This window comes from Pongo abelii, chromosome 9 (assembly GCF_028885655.2).
Source record: "Pongo abelii isolate AG06213 chromosome 9, NHGRI_mPonAbe1-v2.0_pri, whole genome shotgun sequence".
Classification (NCBI taxonomy): Eukaryota; Metazoa; Chordata; class Mammalia; order Primates; family Hominidae; genus Pongo; species Pongo abelii.
The window spans coordinates 78238176-78260732 of record NC_071994.2 but is presented as its reverse complement, the minus strand read 5'-3'; the positions used below and the strand labels follow the sequence as shown (position 1 = coordinate 78260732).

The window sequence follows — 22557 nt, the reverse complement described above, 5'->3', positions numbered from 1 at the left end:
GAAGGGAGTTAATGAGGTGAGAATGAAGTGAAGGAGAAAAAAAGCGGAGAAGGCGGCTCCGAGGGCTGCGGGCGGGCGGGGCAGCCGCTCCTCTGCGGCCCGAGGGCGCCGCCTGGAGGCCAGAGGCAACACAGCGCCAGCCCCGCGAGCTTCCCCGCTTCGCCAAGGCGGGGCTGCACAGTCCCAGCTCGCACGCCTCCACCCCCACCCTCCAAAGTGGAGCGGCTGAAGACGGACTTGGAGACTCGGAATCTTCACTGTACAAAGAGCCCTACCATCCCGTTTCCCATCCTCCCCTTCCCACACCGAGAAAGCAGGGCCCCGAGCAAGCCCCATTTCCTGATTTCGCCGGACACCCGGCTTGCAGCTCCCTAGCTGAACCCCACCTCTGCGCCTCAGTTTCCTCATCTGTGAGATGAGGCAGCGATAGTGCCTATTTCACGGGGTGCTGGGAGGAGCAGATGCGATTGTGTTAGGGAACTTTTTTTGTTTGTTTGTTTGAGACGGAGTTTCGCTCTTGTCGCCCAGGCTAGAGTGCAGTGGCTCAATCTCGGCTCACTGCAACCTCCGCCTCCCGGGTTCAAGCGGTTCTCCTGCCTCAGCCTCCCGAGTAGCTGGGATTACAGGCACCTGCCACCACGCCCGGCTAATTTTTTGTATTCGTAGTAGAGACAGGGTTTTGCCATGTTGGGCAGGCTGGTCTCGAACTCCTGACCTCAGGTGATCCGCCCGCCTCGGCCTCCCAAAGTGCTGGGATTACAGGCGTGAGCCACCCTGCCCGGCCAGGGAACGTTCTTTATAAAAGCGGAATTGTGTCCGAATTGCCACAGCTTACTGAGGAGGTAAACTGAGGCACGGTTGAGAAGGAGAATTGCCGAGGCCTTATTAACTAATGCTCAATATTGCGGGGATAAGCCCCAGCTCCGGGGCCTCGACTCTGCTGCCTCGCCCGGACTCCTGATTCCTCATTCCTCTCCTTTCCGTCCCAGGTCTGCGTCTGTCCGGGTTTCCCCCTCTGCCTCTGTGGCTCTCAGCCTTGTCCTCTGAGCGTCCTCCTCCCTCTCGCTGTGTCTGCCCGGTCTCTCCGGGGGTCTCCGGTTCTGCCGCCTCCTGTCCCTCCTTCCGGCTGCCCCGGCCGGAGGGGCTCGAAGGCGCGTTGGGGCCCGGGGCCACGCTGGGGGACACGCCTTCGGCCGCGCCTAATTCGAGTCAGGCGAGGGACGCGTCCCCTGGCCGGGCGGAGCGGGAGAGGACGCCCGCCGCGCTCGGCCTCCCCGGGCCCCGACCCCTCCTTTGTAATTTGAATAAAACGCCTCCCCCGCCCGCGCGCCGCTTTAACCCGCCGCCTCCGCTCTCCCCGGCTGCAGGCGGCGTGTAGGACCAGCGGCGGCCGTGCAGGCGGAGGACTTCGGCGCGGCTACTCCTGGGTGTGACCCCGGGCGCGCCCGCCGCGCGACGATGAGGGCGCGGCCGCAGGTCTGCGAGGCGCTGCTCTTCGCCCTGGCGCTCCAGACCGGCGTGTGCTATGGCATCAAGTGGCTGTGAGTAGGGACCCCGCGTCCACGCGCACAGGCCGGGGACTGGGGCGGCGGAGGGCGTTACGGGGTCCCCTGGATGGTGCGAGCGCACCAAGACCCGGGAGCCTAAGCTGGCTTGGCGGTCGTGGGCAAGTCATCCCTAAGCCTCCGTTTCCTCCTCTGTAAAATGTCCCTACCTCCCGGAGGCTTGCGAAGAGGGAGTGAGACGGGCGTGGACCGCAATGGAAGCGCCTGGTCCTATGCAGCTGACGGTGGCTCAAGGGCCACGGAGTTTCTGGCCACCTCCGCAGGGGCAGATGGAAAAAGACATTCTGTTCAAGGGGCGCAATCCAGAGCGGCCAGCCCAGGAGCGTTCCTTGTCAGTCAGTCTCCTTGACCCTAGCGGGAGTTCCGCTGAGACACTCTTGACCCCTCCACCTGGGTGACCTTGGGAAAGTGTCACTCTACTTCTTGGGGCCTCCTTGTCCTCCTCTGTCACAGGAGGGTGAGACTCTCCACCTCACTCAAATCTGATGAGAAGAGGCTCCTGAAAGGTCCTCAGAAGCTGTCAGATGCCGCCGTGCACATGTGCAGGGCATTCCTTTAGATAGAAATTATTCACGCAGGGGTAGGAGGGAGAGAGAGGCTTGGTGCCGAGCTGAAGGGAGTGCCTGCTCAGGGGGCTGGGGGTGGTGAAGAGAGGAGTAAACGCCAGCCCCTTCCTGGAGGAGCTGCGCTCTAAGTTGAGAGAGATAAGCCCAGGCTGTAAATAACTCCACAAGTGTCCAAGTGCCCGAGGAGAAACCAGACCGGGAATCTGGAGGCCTAGAGGAAAGAAGCCCACCTGGTGGGGACACAGATTTGAGACACCGGGAAGCTTTTCCGGGGCTGTGCCCCTGGTGACTGAAGCGCTGCCGGGAGTTGGCTGGTTCGGGCAACGGAGAGGAGGACGCTGTGGGCAGAGGGGCTCCCTCAGAGGGAAAGTCCAGGACAGGACAAGGGTCTGGAATCTGGGGCCGGGGCAGGGAGCCTGCAGATAAGACAGCAGGGGGCAGGTTGTGGGGGCTGGGGAGGGCGCTGCAAAGGGTTTGTGAATTAGTTGGAAGACAGGGTGATAGTGGCTGCGCCGCCAGCAAACAGTCTGGAGGTCAGTGGCCCTGCCCCTTCTCAGGCCAAGTTATTGATTAATTGATGATTCGAGGAGGGAACCCCGTCTTCCTGCCTTTCTTGTTTACAAGAAGCCTGGTCTCAGCGATCTCCCAGCCCTGGGCACTAGCTTTTCCCAGCTGTCCCTGAGGAGTTCTGTGAGAAACCAGCCACCTTCCTTTTGCGATGGGGTACCCAGCACCGTTCCAGCTGGCAGGGACCTCCGATCAGCGAGTCCAAGCTCTCTCATCCACCGCCACCATTTTACAGATAAGGATACTAAGGTCCAGGGAAGGAGAGGATTGGCTGAAGGAGCGTCAGAGGCTTTGCACTGGGCTTGGGTGTCATTTGCCGCCCATAAGAGTCCTGTGGGGTCACTGCCATCATCCCTGCTCCACAGTGGGAGCCCTGAGACCCTGCAAAGGTCGTGATGCGCGCAAGCCCCCACGCTGGCCTGTGGTGGGATGGACGGCTGGCTAAACCTGACATCCATGTCCTCTGTCCCCACTGCAGAGTCGGGCTGCCACAGAAATGGGTACAACTCATTGTGTGCCTTAAATAAGCCCCCAGGCTCTTGGGGGAGATGGACATATAGAAGTACCAAGTGGACTATGGTCTGTGTCCTAGCAGAGGGAGCATGACAGCCCAGAGGAGGAGTGGTCAGTTCTATCTAAGGGAGATGCCTGGGCTGGGATTGGAAGGACAGGGAAGATTTGGATGGTCAGAGATGGAGTGCAAAGCAGGCATCCTAGGCAGGAGGCACAGCACGAGCAGAAGCCTGGAGGCCAAACAGCGCATGCGGGGAGACCTGGAGAAACCAGGCACCACAAGAGCCTACTCCTAAGTGCCCCAGATGCTGCTCCGAGAGCTTGGGTCATGTAATTTAGATCATACTGCACTCCTATGAGAAATTGATAGTCTAGCAAGAGAGGATTAAAGTCTTGCTAGAGTTTAAGATAGATGGGGAGGTGGGAAAAGGGGTGGAGTTTAAGAATAACAATTATCTGTGTATGCATGTGTATATATAGATACATGTGTGTAGGCCACGTGCATATATGTATGTATATGTACATATATGTCTACACACACATGGCCTCACTATGTGCTAGGCACTGTTCTAAGTGCATTATGTATATTGTTCCATTTAAATATCCCAACCACCCTGTGAGGTGGGTGCTGCTATTACCCCCATTGCACAGAAGAGGAAACAGAGACTGGAGGACACAGAGATGGGGGCTCTACCTAGCAGGGTGTCACAGCTCACCCTGCTAGTGACAGGCAGTGGAGGCAGGATTTGAGTTAAGCTGCCTGGCTCCGTGGCCTGTTGGGCACGTGGAGCCCCAGCACAGCTGGGAGCAGGGAAGTGTTCAGTGAGGCTGGAAAGCCAGAGACTCACCCAGGAGCCTCCGCTGGCCTGGGCTTTGGAGAGTGAGCTGGAGATGAAAGGGGCACTTGGCACAGGAACTGAAAGCCAACATGGCCCAGTGGCCTGGAATGCTCACCTGGTGGGTGCCTGGGATGCAGGCTGAGCTGGTGGGATGGGGGCTGAGGAGAGGGGATCAGGACCTGGCTGCCCATACAGGCACCTTCCCAGAAATAACCTGGGGATCCTTCCCTACCTTACCTCCTTCCAGGCCAGGCACCAGAAGACTCCCAGCCCCTCAAGTATTCGGGGTCCCAGGTCTGGGCTGTCCACCCCCTTCTTGGCTTTCCTCGGTAAGGGGAGGGTTTGAGGGGAGTCCCACTCTCCTGGGAACCACGGAAGCAGTGGGGTGAGAGGAAAGGCCCAGCTGGTTGGGAACATCCATAAAGGCCGCCCCTTTCCCTGGGCAGTCCCACACCTGCCACTCCCACGGAGATGGGGCCAGGAGGCTCTAGAGGGCCATAGCGCTGCAGAGTAGGGTGGAAGGAGCGCCAGACTGGGACTGCAAGGCCCAGCCTGAGTTCTGTAGGTCAATCGCTTTAGCTTCTCTGAGCCTCAGTTTCCTCAGCTCTAAGATAGAGGTAGAAGGAGCCCTACCTCAGGATGCGGGAGGCCTGGGGTCTAGCTTGTCTCTGCCTCTGATTGGCCGTGTACAGATCTGGGCAAGCCCTGCCCTTTCTGGGCCTCAGTTTCCCCACTTGCATAGTGGAAGTTGGTGATGCTGTGGCAGCTCCCTTTGGTTTCTTGGTTGAGAAGCGTCAGACCAAGGCCTGTTAGGGCTTTACCTTTGCAAGATGGGCTGCACAGGTGGGTCAGCATGTGTGAGGCCAAGGGGACAGGCTTCCATCTCTGAGGTCTGGGCAGTCAGGTGTGAAGGGGACCCAGTGTCATTTCCAGGCAGGACTGGATCTGCAGGCTCAAAGACCTTCATCAGCCTCCATTTCTCTATCTATACAGTGGGGACAAGGGCTGAACTGGTTCCTCTTCACTCTGGAGTCCTGGGACAAAGCCTAGGAGGGAGGGAACAGGAGGACTCTCAGGCTGTGGGGCCCCAGGGGCTTCTTCTTCCTGGAAGGGCAGCTACAGCCCCAAGCTGGGGTGGCTGGTGAAGAAGGGGCACTTTCGAGGTTCCTAGACCTCTCCCCAGTTCCTAGACCTGGTGCCTAATTGAGGAGTTAATTGAGGAGTGATGGAGGGAGAGGTTGCCCCAGGGGAGTAGACGGAAGCCTAGGGAGAGGCTGGGCTTGCCTGGGTGGCCTAGAGCCTGGGTTCCTGCCCCATCCTCCATGCCACATGGGCACCAGGATGAGGTGGGGCCCAGGAAAGCCCAAAGAGACATGGGCAAGGGAGGGACAAAGGTCTGGTTGGGAGAACAGGATCTCCTCGACTCAATTGTTCTCCCACCTCAGGGTCAGCAGGGTCCACAGATGCAGAAGCACGGGGATTCCAGGGCAAGACTGAGTCCCTAAGCCAGCCCGCAGCCCTCATCAGCATCCTCCTCATCCCAGAAGCACAGATGTGGGCATCAGGGTCTCTCTCATCTCCATCTGTTGACCTCACCCCATCTCTCTCCCTGGGTGGGCAGCTGCCAGGCTACATTCTGGGTGGTGCTGATGGGAGCACCTTCTGAGGCCCTCTGAGCCCAGCTCTGCCGAAGCCTCACCTGGAAATGGGCTGGCAATACCACTCAGCACCGTGGGCGGCCGAGCTGCAGAACTGCAGAGAGGGACCTTGGGGCCCAGGTCACTTAAAGGAGCCTGAACCTGGCTGCCAGGTCTCTGGCCTAGAATTCATCATGTGACCTGACCCCTGTGCCTAGAGGGAGAGGGATGCTGTGAAGTGCAGGTCCAGGAAGGAAGCCCTTCTTTGAAGGTGCCTTACATGGGCCGGGTCCCCTAGAGCGGCCTGAGGGTAGGGTTGCTGGCACCACCAGGAAAATACTTCAGTGAAGTCATTTGACAGCTTGTGTTACCAGTGTCAGAGCCTGCATTATTCTTGAGCATTGAGCAGTATGGATGGGGAAATTGAGGTGGAGCAAGCGGCAGTGACTTGCCCAAGGTCTCATAAGGAGAGAGCTGCTGAGCCAGAGCTTGAACCCAGGTCTCTGCCCCAGCCAGTCCCAGCAAGGCCCTCAACTCCTGAATGAGAGGAGGCCTTGCCACCCCAGTAGGGCCCTGAGCTCAGGCCTCGCCTATGAACTCTGTGTTCCCTCCTGTCCCTTCTTCCACCCTCTCCCCCAGGCCCCCACCCCCAGATAAACCGAAATGTTTCCAATTAGGGGTCTGTTGGAGTGAAGCGAGCGAGATGTCCACAAGGAGAACTCCCCCGCCTCCCGTCCTAATGCTTGATTACCTCCCCAAGGGGGATTTATTTGGAAACGGTCATTACCACTAATTACCAGATGACCGCATGGCCCTCCTCGGGAGTGGAATCTGCTGCCTCCCGCCTGCGATCTCTGCCTGCAGCCCCTGTGGGCGGGTGGCCTCCCTGGTACGCATGGCAGCCTGCTCCTGTCCCAGTGTCAGCCTCCAAGGCGGGCCCCTGGGTCTTCACACTGCTCTGCGCCCACCAGGGCCTCTGGATCTGTTTCTCATTTACCCTTGGGCCGCCTGGGGAGTCAGAGCCTCGTCTGGAAGGTACTCTGACAGCACCTTCTCCCTCAGCCTTCTGGGGAGGATGGAAAGACTGAGACCCAGGGTGGCTCTGGGGCTCACCCCAAGGTCCCAGCCAAGGAGACCCAGGCACCAGGAGCACCAGGAGCACCAGGCTCCCTTCCCTGAGAGCTGCAGCACCCAGCACTCACAAGCTGTCTGCAGTGAGCTCCCCAGGAAGAGGCTCAGCCCCCATCGTCCCACCCCGTGACTTGAGCTGGAGCCCAGGGAAAGACACAGGAGGCTGCCTTCACTGCCTGAACGCCCACCATGTGCCATGAGCCTGCTGCTAGGCCATGCGCTGATGTGCTGTCGCCCACGTCGTCCTTCTCATTTGAAAATGGAGGAAGCTGGCTCAGAAGGAGCGGGAGGAAAGCTGGGCGAGGGCGAGCGGCAGAGCGGGCTCAGGACGGGCTGGGTGGGGACCGCCCAGAGCAAAGCAGAGTGGGTACCCAGAGAGAAGTGACCCCAGTGCCTGCAGGAACTGACAGCCTCACCAAGAAGGATGACGGGGCCTGCTGGGGGGTGCTGGACAAGCACAGCCCCTAAAGCAGGGCTGATCATCCCCTCCGGGCTGCCCTCTGAGGTGTGAAGTGGGAGGCTCTGTCAACCGGGAAGGGCCACGCCCATGTGGAGCTGTTACCCCGTGACGGCACTGCACTCAGGGACAGGGTTTGCTGGGTGGAGGTGGAGGGGCTGTTGACAACCGGGAAACACACTGAGGTGATGACATTTGCCTCTGTGTGGTCAGAGCCCACCCAGGAAGTACGGCAGGGTTCAGCAACAGGTTCCCCAAGAAGGTGAGGCCAGGTCAGGCCAGAGCAGTTCCATTTAGGTCAAGAAACCGCGTCTGAGGGATGCTGTGTGGCCCACCCTGTGCCAGATGCTGGCATCTAGACACACCAGACATTTCTCGGCTCATAGTTTAGGGGGTGGCAGTGAGGGGAGACTGCCCTGGACACCACAGTTGATCTTACACAGGGTGAGTCACGCCGCCCTAACCACAGACACCAGGCCCTGCTTTCTGGGTCTCTGGGAAGGTTTCTATCTTTGGGGGTTATAGGGTGGGTTAGGCGTGGCAGAGCGTGACAGGCAGGAGGAAATGAAGGAACCTATTGAGTACTTACCGTAGCACATATCATTCAGCCTTGGCAAGACCCTGAGAGGTCCTCATGTTGTAGTTGATGCCCAGAGAGGGGCAATAGTTTGCCCAAGTTTGCACAGCACATAGAGGACAGAGCTTGAGTAAGAACCCAGGCCTTCCCACTCCGTCTGGTCCAATACCCGCTGGGCAACAAGTGGGGGACTTAGCTTTATCTATTAATTTTTTGTTTGTTTGTTTTGTTTTTTGAGATGGAGTCTCGCTCTATCGCCAGGCTGGAGTGCAGTGTCACAATCTTGGCTCAGTGCAATCTCTGCCTCCCAGGTTCAAGCAATTCTCCTGCCTCAGCCTCTCAAGTAGCTGGGACTACAGGTGTGCACCACCACGCCCAGCTAATTTTTTGTGTTTTAGTAGAGACGGGGTTTCACCATGTTGGCCAGAATGGTCTTGATCTCCTGACCTCATGATTCACCCGCCTCAGCCTGCCAAATTGCTAGGATTACACATCTATGAATGTCTTAAACACTTTGCCTATGTTCTGTTATTTAAGTCTCACCATAGCCTTTTTTTTTTTTTTTTTTTTTTTTAAGTAGACAGGGTTTCACTGTGTCACCCAGACTGGAGTGCAGCGGTGTAATCACAGTTCACTGTAACCTCAAACCCCCGGGCTCGAGTGATCCTCTCAAGTAGTTCAGACTACAGGCATGCACCACAACACCTGGCTAATTTTTTTACTTTTTCGTAGAGATGGCTCTCACTATGTTGCCCAGGGTGGTCTTGAACTCCTGGCCTCAAAGGATCCTCCTACTTTGGCCTCAGAGTAGCTGAGATCATAGACATGAGCAACAACCCGCAGCCTCATCATAGCCTTTTGAAGTAGTAATTATTTCTATTTTATTTTATTTTATTTTATTTTATTTTATTGAGACGGAGTCTCGTTCTGTCGCCCAGGCTGGAGTGCAGTGGTGCGATCTCAGCTCACTGCAACCTCTACCTCCTGGGTTCAAGCAGTTCTCCTGCCTCAGCCTCCTGAGCAGCTGGGATTACAGGCATGCGCCACCATGCCTGGCTAATTTTTGTATTTTTTGAGTAGAGACAGGGTTTCGCCATGTTAACCAGGGTGGTGTCAAACTCCTGACCTCAGATGATCTGCCCACCTTGGCCTCCCAAAGTGCTGGGATATTACAGGTGTAAGCCACCGCGCCTGGCCTTATCATTTCTTTGTAACAGATGAGGAACATGAAACCCAGAGAGGTTGGATAACTTACCTAGGTCACACAGCTGGTGTCCAAGGCTTGTGCTCTTCCTGGGGCTAGGCCAGGAGCGAGAACAGCTGGGCCATTGATTTATAACTATTGGTAGCTTTATCCAGCCATTAGACTAGGGTATCCTTGAGGAAAGGATCTATGTCATGTTCATTACCAAATGAGTCTGGGAAGAGTTGGTGCTTAGTAAATACTTCTTCCACAAGTAGATCAAGTTCGTTCATGTCCAGAAGCAGGGGGAAAGGCATTCCTGGCATCAGGAAAAGCTTGGGCAAAGGCATGGTGGCAAGACAGTTCCTTTCAGAGAAGTCAAGAACCTGGTGTAGCTGGATGTCAGGATGAGGATGGGAGGCTGGCAAGAGCTGGGAGGCCAGGCTTTGAGGGGCCCTGAATGTCAAGCGACAGCCCTTGGCCTTGACTAGGCAGGTCCAGGGAGGCTGCCCCCAGGTAGGAAAAGACCACCAAGGTAGTAACTGTAGTAGCTTCCATCACTGACCACTGACCACAGAGTGTCAGCCCTGGGCAGAACGTGTAACACACATTGTCTGATTTAAGCCCTCAGTTAATACTGGGAGGTTGATGGGAAAGGAGAGGTTAAGTGACTTGCTCAAGGTCGCAAGGGGAGTGATATAGCCTGGAGTCTACCCAAGCCTGTGCAGTGCCCTTGGCAATGGACTGCCTCCCTCAGAACCCAGCCCAGGGGTTCTGGGATCTCTACCTTGCCAGGTCTCAGCCCTGACCCTGGGTAAGGACCGCTGGGGCCACAGCAGGCGGGGCACTCAGCACTTCTGGCTGCAGAATGGCCCCTCTTGGTTCCCTGTCGCTCCTGGGCCTCTGCTGGGTTGCTGAAGGCCAGCTGACTCTGGGTTCCAGATGGCCCCTGCTGTGGGTGGGGGCACTGAGAGTGAGTCCATGTGGAGTCCTTTAGGTTTGTGGGGTCCTTAAGTGCTGCTGATGCATGCTGCCCTCAGAGAAGGCCTAGGAGAACGGCAGATCGAGGAAGGACCTGGTCCTACAGTCTTGGAACCCAGGTGCCCAGAGCTGGGATCTGGGAGGCTCTTGGGTCCTCTAACATCACCAGGGTTCATAGAGACCCACTAGGCTAACATTTCCCAAAGCACGGATGAGGTGGATGAAGTCAGCAGCCTCAAGCAAAGGGCTCTGTGCTCACTGTACTCAATAGACTCCCTGAGTTAAATAACACCAAGCCTGCTGCTTTGCTGCAGGACTTCTCAGGACCTTTAAAATGTAAATGTGCATCCTGACTCTCCAAGCGGGGACATAGTACATCGTGTTCCCCAAATGGATCCCTTTTGTCAGAGTGTCTCACTCAAGCCCATCCTGGGAAATACGGTTTACAAGCACAGACACTGAGGCCCAAAGAGGGGCAATGAATTATCTAAGATCACACAACAAGTTAATGGCCAAGTCTGGATTAGATACTAAATTTTTCAAGTTCCAGGTCATCACAAAACTGAGTGGCTCTTTAATCCTTTATTAGGAATTCCTTGCATGGATATGGGACTTTACAACATAATAAATGGGTTTAGTAATCACATGAAATAATGATGGAAAACTCCTACCTCATGTTGCGCATCTAGAAAGGCTTCAGTTAATAGTATGTATAATTATTGTGATTATAAGAATCTAGCATTTCTCATGGTTTCTGGCACATAGCTGCTCAGTGTTGAATGAATGTTGAATAAAGACTAATAATTCACAGCTGTGTGAGAACTAAATCAGGTGGTGGAGGTGAGCTTTGTGAACTGTACAGCTGTTTTGTTAGTATAATTATCCTAAAGCTTAGGTAGGATGGGGGTTGTGATCCTATGTTATGAATAGGGCCTGAGGCTCAGAGAGGGACGGTGATGTGCCCAAGGTCACATGGGGTGGGAGGGGGATCCATTGCTCTGCCAGCCGACACTTTGGGAGCCTTTTTTGGAAGGAGCCAGGAAACCAGGAGGCAAAGTCCATTGAGGGAAAGGCTGGGGCCAGAAGGGCGGGTGGAGGCCATGTGGCCCCTGACAACCCTGTCTCTCCTTCCATCGGTCATGGCCTTTCCACGGTGTGCAGGGCGCTGTCCAAGACACCATCGGCCCTGGCACTGAACCAGACGCAACACTGCAAGCAGCTGGAGGGCCTGGTGTCTGCACAGGTGCAGCTGTGCCGCAGCAACCTGGAGCTCATGCACACGGTGGTGCACGCCGCCCGCGAGGTCATGAAGGCCTGTCGCCGGGCCTTTGCCGACATGCGCTGGAACTGCTCCTCCATTGAGCTCGCCCCCAACTATTTGCTTGACCTGGAGAGAGGTAGGAGCTGGCGAGGCTGCTGAATGCGTGTGGGTGCGGGTGAAGGAATTCAGGCATCAATCTGTGTGTGTTTAGATGGAGGGATGGGTTCATGGGTGAGTGGATGATGGATTCATGGATGAATGACGGGTGGATACAGGCATGGATGGATGGGGTATGGGTGGATGAATTAATCATAAATATGGGTGTGCAGGCATGAATTCACGAACGAGTAAACACAGATGAGTGGCGATATCAGCACAGGGGAGCCTGAAGGACAGCACATGTATCTGTGTGCCCCCATGCATGAATGAAGGAATGACCCAAGGCTGTGGCCTGCTGTACTTGAGGCCACATGTCAGGGAGGCTCCTGGGAGGGGAGTCTAGAAACAAGAATGCTATAAAGCCCACCCTCAGGGCAGACAGGTGTGCCACAGGTAACACGGAACCAGGCTGCTGAAACTGTTGCACCATGCACAAAGCAGTGTAGGGAGAGAACATCTCGAAGACTTCCTGCAGGAGGTGGCTTCTGGTGGGGGGCGGTCTGGGGGACCTATGTACAACAGGGAGGCTTTTGACAGACGGAAGGCCCCAGTAGGTGTAATCTCTCCCCTGCACTATAATAACTTTTCTTGTGGGTCCTAAACAGTAGCAGCTAATGTTTGACAAACCTTCCTTTCTTCCTGAATTATTTGAACTCCAGAGCCAGCCTGTGAGGTAGCTGTTACCACCCGTATTCTACAGTTAAGGAAACTGAGGCTGGAGATGGGAAAGTGGCTTGCTAGTTAAGAGACAGAGCTATGGCTCGGACCGATGGCCAGGACCCCGCAGCTGAGGCTCCTGAGTGCCGTATTCGTTTCCCAGGGCTGCTGTCCAATGGGCCACAACTGGCTGCTTGCAAACAACAGATGTGTATTGTCTCAAAGTTCTGGAGGTCGGAAGTCTGAAATCGAGGTGTCAGCAGGGCCATGCTCCCCCTGAAGGTGCTAGGGAGGATCCTTCCTGGCCCAGGCCTAGCTCCTGGTGGCGGCCGGCCATCCTTGGCATTCTTTATCTTGCAGCTGCGTCACTGCGGTCTCTGCCTCTGTCATCACAGGGCAAGCTCCCTCTTTGTGTGTCTGTGTGTCCAAAATTCCCCTTTCTTATAAGGACACCAGCCACTGGCCTAGGGCCCACCCTGATCCGGTATGACCTCATCTCAGCCCCATTACATCTGCAAAGACCCCACTTCTTCATAAGATTATGCTCACAGGTACAGGGGTCAGGACTTGAACACATCATTTGAGGGGACACAGGTCCACGCACAGCAGGTCCTTTGTGCATTTGTCTGGCACATCAGGAGCTCAGAGCCTGGGCCTCACTACTGTAAAGCATCCCCTAATGCCAGTGCAGGGCGAGTGGGTGGAAGCCTAGAGCTGTGAGTGTGAGTAGGAGGACGTGGGTGAGGGCATGCCTGTGGGTGTGGGGTCCTGAGTGTGGCTGTCAGCTGGTATATTCAGGAGGAATTGGGGAAGCAGGGATGACATCTCAATGGCCCTAGTGCCAACCCCTGCTGGCGCCACCTTGGTTACAGCAGGGTGTGGGTGAAGGAGGAGGACCTCTGACCTGGGCGGGGTCCTAGCCCTGGATCAGCGTCGGCTGACCTTCCCCTCCCACCCTCAGGGACCCGGGAGTCGGCCTTCGTGTATGCGCTGTCGGCCGCCGCCATCAGCCACGCCATCGCCCGGGCCTGCACCTCCGGCGACCTGCCCGGCTGCTCCTGCGGCCCCGTCCCAGGTGAGCCACCCGGGCCCGGGAACCGCTGGGGAGGATGTGCGGACAACCTCAGCTACGGGCTCCTCATGGGGGCCAAGTTTTCCGATGCTCCTATGAAGGTGAAAAAAACAGGATCCCAAGCCAATAAACTGATGCGTCTACACAACAGTGAAGTGGGGAGACAGGTAACCACCCACCCCACCCACCCCCAGATAGTTGTGCTTGTGCCATTGGCCAGAAAAGGGCCACCCAGCGTGCCCCAGTGGCGGGGGGTGCGGGGGGACGGGCCCTGACTGGCCCACACCTGATGTGCCTCGCACCATCCTCATCCTCAGCCCTTCCCTTGCCAGCTGCTTGGGGCTTGTCTCGCTTTCCTCCTCCAGGGGATCCACTGGGATTTGGGTTGTCCAAGCAGAAGGAGCACTGAACTAGGAGTCAGGAGCTCTGAGTTCTGGCCTTGGCTCTGGCACTAAACTTGCTTAGGGACTTTGGGAAAGTCAGTGCCTCTCTAGCCTCAGCTGTTCCCATCTATAAAATGGTGGGGGTGGCCTGGTGCTGAGTCCCCATCTGTCATGTTCCTCAAGCTGTCCCTCCCTCCAGGGCGTGGAGAGGGCTGTGGTCAACAGAAGCCTATCCTAAGGGCTCATCTGCTTGGATTTAACGGGGACTCCCACCCACACCAACCGAAGCTGCTAGAACAGTTTCCTCCAGCATTCATTATTTTCAGGTTTTCATTCATTCCTCACCTCACTCCCCAAAAGACTGGGGTGAGTGGACCCGTAAGTGAATGAACTTTCTACCAATCTGTGTTGCAGACACTGTGTTTGGTGCTCCATACATTTCTGTTCTGTGGTCACAGAACAACTCGGGCAGGCCCCATTGTCCCCTTTTTACAGATGGGGAAAGGACCGTGAACGGCAGGGATGGCCACTTGGCCAGAGCTGCATGTGCAGATGGCATCTCATCAGCTCCTCCCTGCACCCTTTAGCCCCATTTTACAGAGGCACTAAGTGAGGCTGAAAGCACTTCAGCGGCTCAGCCCCACGGCACAATAGAGCCCAGGACTGTGGGACTCCCAAGTCCATCAGTGGCCTCACCTGCTCTCAAGGGTCTTCCTCGTATGAGGATTCTAGGGTGTCCAGGCCATCCTTGGACAGTTAGGGAAACTGAGGCCAAATCATACTGTGGGTCTATAGCAGAGCCTGGCCAGGGACTCAGGACTCCTGCCTCCTGGCCCTGCTGACCTGTCCCCTGCCCCTGTTCATGAAACCCAGTGGGAGCCCTTCACCAGCGGCCTACAGGCCCACCACCGTAGCCAGGCCAGCTGGGCGCCACATGCTGCCAGGGCCGCAGCCCTCCCCCCACCACCATGCTGTCCAAAGAGGGTCCTCCGCCTCAGGGCAAATCAGGCCCGTCCCTGAGGCCATCTGCAAAAGGGGCCAGTGTCCTTGCAAGCTGCGGGGCTGCGTGAGGATTAAATGAGATCACAAACACCTGTTTAGTACCTCGGGAAGCTCCAAGCCCCTTCCCCCAGCTTATCCTGAGCAGCAGAACCTAGTTCACCCTCCCTCGATGGCTCACCAGTGCCGCGGTGCCCTGCAGTCCTGCTGACTTCATCACTGTGACCTCCACATACTTTTCTCAGCAAATTCCAGATTGGGTGCCCAAACACACTCCCTGGGTCCTCACTTCCTGGCACTGGTGAGGGGAAGGAGCCCTGAGACCTTGGCCAGCTCCCCCACTAACTCACTTGTCTTGGGCAAGTCCTGCCCACTCTGTGCCTCAGTTTCCCCATCTCTCTGATGCAGGGGATGGGCCCAGGTTCCCATGACTCTTGCATGTCTCTGTACAGGAGAGGCAGGAGGGTAGGCCTGGGCAGGGGAATCCAAGTCTTGTGTTGAAAGAAGGGTTTAAAAGGCAGAACTGGAAGGCCTGTAGAAGGCATCTAACTTCTGCCCCTCAGGTATTAATAGGGAAACTGAGGTCCAGGGAAGCTGGTGGGCCCGAGTCCTTTTTGAAGCCAGGGCAAGAGTCTCCCCAAGCCTCTGAGCCCAAGGGGGCTCCACCATAGTTATTACTTAAATGGATTTTTCAAAACCAATATTGATTTAACTTTTATGGTTCACAAAACTCTTTTGTGTGTGTCATCTCATTTCATCCTTACAGCTCTCTGCAAGGCAGGAATTATGTGCTCGCCTTGCACGAAAGAAGACAGAGGCCCTGAGTGGCGACGTGGCTTGCTGAGGGTGGCCTGGCAGGAGCACTGGCAGTGGGGGGAAAGCCAGCCAGGTGGCGGGGAGGAGCCCCCTGCACTCACCCTTGCCTCTTCTCCCCTTCCTACCCTCCTCCCTTCCTTCCTTCTCTTCTTTTCTTCCTTTTTTCCAGCAAGCATTTAGTGAGAGAAAAAGCATGAAACAATTAAAAGCCACCACTTTTGGAATCACCCCCAGATCTGGGTTCAAATCCAAGCTCCATGATTTTCTATCTGCACCCTTGGGCGTGAGACTTAGCCTCTCTGAGCTATTGTTTCTTCTTTTTAAAATGGGGGAAGTAAGGATACCTCCCTTGAAGGGCTGTTGTGGTGATCAATCTCCATTATGTGTTAGAGCGCTTGGTATACAGTAGGTGCTAAACAATGTCATCCCTATCCCTGAAAATGCCTTTCTTCCTGCCCCTCAGCTGCCCCCCAAGGTTGCAGGAAGGCCCACACCACCTCCAAGCTTTAAAGCAAAAAGCTCTATCACTTGAAACTCCAGCAGGCAGTGACTCCCTGAGAGCACCCAGCCATGGGTGGGTGGGGCTGGGGTCCCGGGTCAGGCCACCCAGCCGACGCCTTCCCCTGTCCACAGGCTCTGCGTGCCTCTCTGGAAATGAAGTGTAAGTGCCATGGGGTGTCTGGCTCCTGCTCCATCCGCACCTGCTGGAAGGGGCTGCAGGAGCTGCAGGATGTGGCTGCTGACCTCAAGACCCGATACCTGTCGGCCACCAAGGTAGTGCACCGACCCATGGGCACCCGCAAGCACCTGGTGCCCAAGGACCTGGATATCCGGCCTGTGAAGGACTCGGAGCTCGTCTATCTGCAGAGCTCACCTGACTTCTGCATGAAGAATGAGAAGGTGGGCTCCCACGGGACACAAGACAGGTGAGGCCTGCCGCCACCTTGGTGGGAAAGGGTCACCCGTGTTGCACACACTGTTCCCCAGCTCAGGGCCACGCACACAGCAGGGACTCAGGTGGCATTTGGGGAATGGAGACCCTGCTCAGTTGAGGGAGTTGGCCCCAGGACTGCTAAGTGGAGATGCCAGGGTCCTAGGGTCCCCTGCAGAGCTGCTGGGAGCGCCTGTTCTGCACTGCACCTGGCAGGGGCACAGTGAATGTAGGCTGATGGGGGGCCCCTGCTCCACCTTCCCCAGCTGGGGAGACAGATGGGAAGAGACAACGATGCTACTGGGGGACAGGACAGGAACGAGGCTGCCCAACGTAAGATAGGTGCTCAGAAAATGTTTGTCAGATGAACAGATGAGGGGTAAAGGCCATACAGCCTGCTCGTTGCACAGCAAAGGGACTGAGGTGCCAGGGGAGATGGGGACAGCCTACACTGAGTGAGGGAGAGCGATGTCTGCCTGCATTCCGTGCAGCAACACTGCCCCTCTGTCCTCAACCCTGTGAGCCCTCTCCCCGCCCCCAGCCCATCTCCTCCTGGGGACCCCAGGCCTGGAACCCTACCACAGCCCCCGTCACAGCTGCCGCAGCTGGCTCAGAACAGGAGAGTGAGGGAGCCAGGAGTGACTGCAGACCTACTGTGTGCTGGGTGGGGCTGGTGAGGACTGCACAAGCAACATTTCCCAAAGATGGTGCTGGCGAAAGCTGGTCGCGATCTACGAGAGAAAGAGCTCTGTCGTCACGTGCATTTGGGAAATTCTCTGGCGATTCACGAGGCACTAGAACATATGAAAGGCTCTGAGGAATCTGCAGTAAAGGATCTGTTTAAGCCAGTGTTTCCCAGAGGTGTTTGGCCATGGAACTCTTTTATTAAGGAGCCCCTAATAGCATTCCACAAAACTCGTGTTCTCGGGGTTAAAAGAATATTGCACCAGAGAGTGGGTGTCTGGGAACGTGTCTGGCACATAGTTGGTGCACAGCCAGCGTTGACTTCCTCCGCAGCCCACGTTCCTGTCTCCAGGAGAGGGAGGGGTGGGCTGGGGGGCTGCATCCCCACAGGCCAGGGCAGCAGGCTCTGTGAGGAGGCCCAGGCTCCCATCTGGAGGCCAGATTGAGGGGGTCGGCAGAGGGAAGATGGAACCAGGTCAGGCCGGGGAGACAGGAAGGAGCCAGAGGCTGGGCTGAGGTAGATGGGAATGGGGGAGTTAGAGGACGATTCTAGAACATGGAGGGCTGCAGGAGGCCCACGGAGGACCCGAGAGTGAAGAAAGGGTCTTCCTGGATCCATGTGCAGCTCTGTGTGTGTCAGGGAGGGCACAGCTTCCCAACAGGGGGACTTGAGCACATCCTTCACTGATCTGAGGCTCAGGCTTGTCTCCTGCACAGTGGGGAGGGCACCCCACCACTCACAGGGTTGTCGAGTGATCTCCAAACACACTTACCTAGCATCTCCCCTCTCCCCTCCCCTCCTGGGCAGTCTCCCCTCCCCCTGTGCCCTCAGGCTGCCAGGCCCCTCTCTCCCAGCTGCCCCTCACTCCTGATGAGGAGGCCCCGCCCACAGCGCCACCCACCCTCCTGGCTTCCTTCCCAGCCCCCACAGGTTTCCTGCCTTGCGGCTCCCGGTCCTTCCCCAGGGGGACCCTTGCAGGCATCTGTATTAGTTGGCTTTTGCTGCAGTAACAAACACCCCCGATTTCTCAGTAGTTCATAACCACAAGCATTTCTTGTGCCCATTACATGAGACTGCATGTCAGCTATGTCTCTGCCTGGCTCTGGCAGGTGCTGGTGGGAGGTCCCCAAGGGCTCAGGTCGTGACAGGAAAGCCTGGTGTGAAGGGAGCCCAGAGGGTCCCTGATCCAGCCTGGACATCAAGGAAGGCTTCCTAGAGGAGGGGAAATTTGAGATTGATGATTAGGTTGGGGGTTCGATGTAAGTGAGCCTGGTGAACTGTGAAAGGCGTGTGCATGCGGGTTATCTCTAGAGGCTGGCTCCCTCGCTGCGGATGATGCCTTGCAGCCTCCTCAGATCTAACCTGGGGAAACCGAGGCCTAATCTGCAGTCAATATTCCAAACCCTAGCCCTCTTGTCATATTTCTTCCAGAGGCCTGCACCTCTGAAACCCACCCCTGCCCTGGGCTCACAGTCTGAGCCACCCTGTGCCCTGGGAGCCAGGCATCCAACGGCCCTTCCCTGGGCCTATAGCCCCACTGGCCCCAATCCTGGTCCCAGGCACCCGGGCCTTGTCTGGATCTGACACTGGAGGCCAAGTTTTCAGACAATGCATGTCAGGGATCCAGAAATTTAAAAAAGAACTCTGCCTCCTTCCTACCCCTCAGGGTAGAGTGCTCGGCCAGAGCCTTCAGGAGAAGGCTGAGGGGGAACTCATGGATGCCGAGTGGCTAAACAAAGCCCAAAAAGGTTCAGTGCCCTGCCTTAAGTCACACAGCCACTAAGTGGCAGAGCTGGGGCTTGAACCCAGGTCTGTCCAGCTCTGGCGCATGTGTTCTTCTGGGAACTGCTGGCAGCCCCCACTTACTGGTCACCGGCTGACTCTCCCCAGGCACTCCCCTCCTTCTGCCCATGGCCCCTTCCAGCTCAGGCCTGGCCTCTCCCCCAGCACTGATCAGCCTCCTCCGGGCCTCCAGCCCTCCCCTTCCATCTGCTCTCACTGTTCTGAGGGCAGGCCTGGTCTTCTGCCTTTGCCCAAGCTGTTCCCTCTCCCCCAGCGCTCCTTCCCTCCTCTGCACGGTGGAGTCCTGCTTGTCCTTCATGAATGGCCTAGATGGTCTTTCCTCTTCCAGGAGGCCCTGTGGAACTCTCACAGGCCTTGTACTCAGCCCGGGCAAGGCCCCTCTCCCTTCTGTGTCTGTTTCCCCATCAGTAAATATGAGGATTGCATTCGGTCATCTCTAGGACTTTCCCACCTTGGACATTCTGGGATTCCTCGGTCCACATGTGGGGACCCTTTGTCCCTGTCAGTGCCCCAGCCCCCTGCTGCTGTGTCCCCAACTACATCTCATGAAAACACTCCCTGTCTAGCCTCAGCCCAGCTAGAGGAGCCACCAGTCTGAACAGATGATTTGTCACTAGACAGAAGAACTGAGAGCAGTGGAAGGATGTTTGCACTTTATAGGGACCTTCAATGTCTTCGCATCCCACGTTTGGGAAGAAATGCAGCCCCTGCTGGCTTCCACGCCCCGCCCTTTAGGGTAGGGAGAGCAAGTCAGGGCCTTAGTTTTAGTCCCCAAGTTTAAGCCTCTGCCCTTTGCTGACCCTGTTTTCATCTGCATAATGGACATAATCATTCCACTGACCCAAGGGCCCTACAGGCCTCCACTGAGATAAGACACTGGAGGGAGTGCCTGACCCACAGGAGGCACATGGCCAACAGACCCCTCTTCCTCCACGAGCAGCGTGTCTGATGCCCAGTGGGGGTTTGAGTATTTCGGCATTTATCCTAGGATTCTAAAAATCAAATGATCTTGACATCTCATAATATTTAATTAAAGATTAAATATGGCCGAGTGTGGTGGCACACGCCTGTAATCCCAGCTACTCGGGAGGCTGAGGCAGGAGAATCGCTTGAACCCAGGAGGCAGAGGTTGCAGTGAGTTGAGATTGCACCACTGCACTCCAGCCTGGGCAACAGAGTGAGACTCTGTAAAAGGTTACCCATAAAGGTAGGATTATTAGATTGGTTGGAGGGTCCTTCCAGTATTTAGAAGTAGAAGAAATAGAAAAAAGATACCTCTAAGAAAACAAAACAAGGTTGGGCACGGCAGCTCATGCCTGTAATCCTAGCACTTTGGAAGGCTGAGGTGGGAGGATTGCTTGAGCCTAGGAGTTCAAGACCAGCCTGAGCAATATAGTGGGATTCCATTGCTACAAAAATAAAAATTAAAAAATTAACTGGACATGGTGGTGTGTGCCTGTAGTCCCAGCTATTCAGTCCCAGGGTGGGAGGAGCACTTGAGCCAGGGGCCTGGGTAGTGGGGAAGGCGGGGGTCAAGTCTGCAGGGAGCCATGATCACAACCACTGCACTCCAGCCCGGGCAACAGAGTGAGACCCCATCTCAAAAAAATAAAAGAAAACAGCCCCATCATTTTGGTAACCCCTTATTAGAAATATAGGGAAAAGTGAGAAGTACCTTTAGGTAAGAGGATTATTTAAAATTCCCCAAAGATCAAGACAGCTTCTAAGAAGGGCTGAGTCGGTGGCCATGGGAGACGCTGCCGGCTGCCTGGCTGGGAGTCATGTGGTGTTGGTGGGGTGGTGACCAAGGCATGCACTGACCTGCTTCCTGCCCCCACAATAGGCAGTGCAACAAGACATCCAACGGAAGCGACAGCTGCGATCTTATGTGCTGCGGGCGTGGCTACAACCCCTACACAGACCGCGTGGTCGAGCGGTGCCACTGTAAGTACCACTGGTGCTGCTATGTCACCTGCCGCAGGTGTGAGCGTACCGTGGAGCGCTATGTCTGCAAGTGAGGCCCTGCCCTCCGCCCCATGCAGGAGCGAGGACTCTGCTCAAGGACCCTCAGCAACTGGGGCCAGGGGCCTGGAGACACTCCATGGATCTCTGCTTGTGAATTCCAGATGCCAGGCATGGGAGGCGGCTGGTGCTTTGCCTTCACTTGGAAGCCACCAGGAACAGAAGGTCTGGCCACCCTGGAAGGAGGGCGGGACATCAAAGGAAACCGACAAGATTAAAAATAACTTGGCAGCCTGAGGCCCTGGAGTGCCCACAGGCTGGTCTAAGGAGCCGGGCTTGGGATTGGTGAGACTGATACAGACTTGACCTTTCAGGGCCACAGAGACCAGCCTCCGGGAAGGGGTCTGCCCGCCTTCTTCAGAATGTTCTGCAGGACCCCCTGGCCCACCCTGGGGTCTGAGCCTGCTGGGCCCACCACATGGAACCACTAGCTTGGGTTGTAAATGTTTTCTTTGGTTTTTTGCTTTTTCTTCCTTTGGGATGTGGAAGCTACAGAAATATTTATAAAACATAGCTTTTTCTTTGGGGTGGCACTTCTCCATTCCTCTTTATATATTTTATATATATAAATATATATGTATATATATAATGATCTCTATTTTAAAACTAGCTTTTTAAGCAGCTGTATGAAATAAATGCTGAGTGAACCCCAGCCCGCCCCTGCAGTTCCCGGCCTCCTCAAGTGAACTCGCCAGGCCCTGGGGCTGGCAGAGGGAGCTCTCCGGTTTCCAGGCAAGGCGGCTTCCGATTGATGTCCCTTCTCCCCCCGCGCTCCCCCCACACCAGGCCCTGGCCCTGATCTCCCTGTAAGAGCTCTTGTTCAAGGGCGAGGACAGACGTCTTGAAACATAAACCCAGCTGGCAGCATCTTTTTTCCTCAGGGACACACACACAGGCACAGCTCAAAGCCTGGCCGTGTTGTCAGGCCTGCCTGCTAAGCTGGCTTCAAAAAACACTCCCTGGGCAGCTGGGACGCAGACTTCGGGGAGATGGTGCAGATCCAGGCTCTAGCTAGCCCTGGTGGGTTTTCTGCATGATCCTGGGGAGGGCTCTCTGCCAGCCGCAGTTTCCCCATTTGTAAAATGGGAGCGGTGGGGAGGAAGGCTGAAGATTGGGAAAGGCCTCGTGCCTGGAGGCTGGCGGCAGTGGACGTGTTGAGAAGTGGTTGGATTCTGGTTCTGTTTTGAACGGGGAGCCGACAGGATTTGTTCTCTTTTTGCATATAGGGTGTGAGGGGAAGGAGGCCCAAGAATGACTGCCGGGGTTTTGGCTGGAGCACTTGGAAGGCTGAAGGGGCCAAATGCCGACATGGGGGTGGGGAGAGGCCTGGGGTTCAGATTTGGGCCCACGGGGATTGTGATACAGTTTACGCTCCTCGTGGAAATACTGAGTGGCCGGGCAGATATTTGGGTCTGGAGTTCTGGGTAGCGGCCAGGGCTGGAGATCCACATTTGGGTGTCATCACTAAGGGAGGGTGTGGGATAGAAGAGTAAAGAGGACCAAGGCCTGGGGCACTCCTGCCTTGGAGGTTGGGGAGATGAAGCTTAGAGAAGACACAGGAGACAGAAGGAACAGCCAGGGAGGCAGGACGGAGGTCAGTGGTCCTGGCTGTTGCCAAGTGAAGACAGGGTGCCAAGGGGAACAGGATCATCGCAGGCACATCACTGTCCCTCTGAGCTTCCGTGTCACCTCCCGCATGTAGGCAGCACCAGTAACCAAGAGATCAGTAAGCGGGGTATCCCCAGTGCCTGGC

The 22557-nt window shown here is 56.2% G+C and overlaps 1 protein-coding gene across 1 annotated transcript; it reads left to right on the top strand.

The window, feature by feature from the left end:
- Positions 1-1363: 1363 nt before the first annotated feature.
- On the top strand, positions 1364-21459 carry WNT11 (Wnt family member 11). The gene is made up of 5 exons (XM_002822261.3): positions 1364-1541; positions 11178-11413; positions 13055-13332; positions 15997-16289; positions 20626-21459. The coding sequence occupies exons 1-5, from the start codon at positions 1459-1461 to the stop codon at positions 20798-20800; spliced, it is 1065 nt and encodes a 354-aa protein (XP_002822307.1). The 5' UTR covers positions 1364-1458; the 3' UTR covers positions 20801-21459.
- Positions 21460-22557: the final 1098 nt, after the last annotated feature.

Coding starts and splice junctions, on each gene's coding strand:
- WNT11 (XM_002822261.3), top strand. CDS start 1,459: ATGAGGGCGCGGCCGCAGGTCTGCGAGGCGCTGCTCTTCGCCCTGGCG. Junction 11,414..13,054: donor TTTGCTTGACCTGGAGAGAG/GTAGGAGCTGGC, acceptor TCCCACCCTCAG/GGACCCGGGAGTCGGCCTTC. Junction 13,333..15,996: donor ACAGTGAAGTGGGGAGACAG/GTAACCACCCAC, acceptor CCCTGTCCACAG/GCTCTGCGTGCCTCTCTGGA.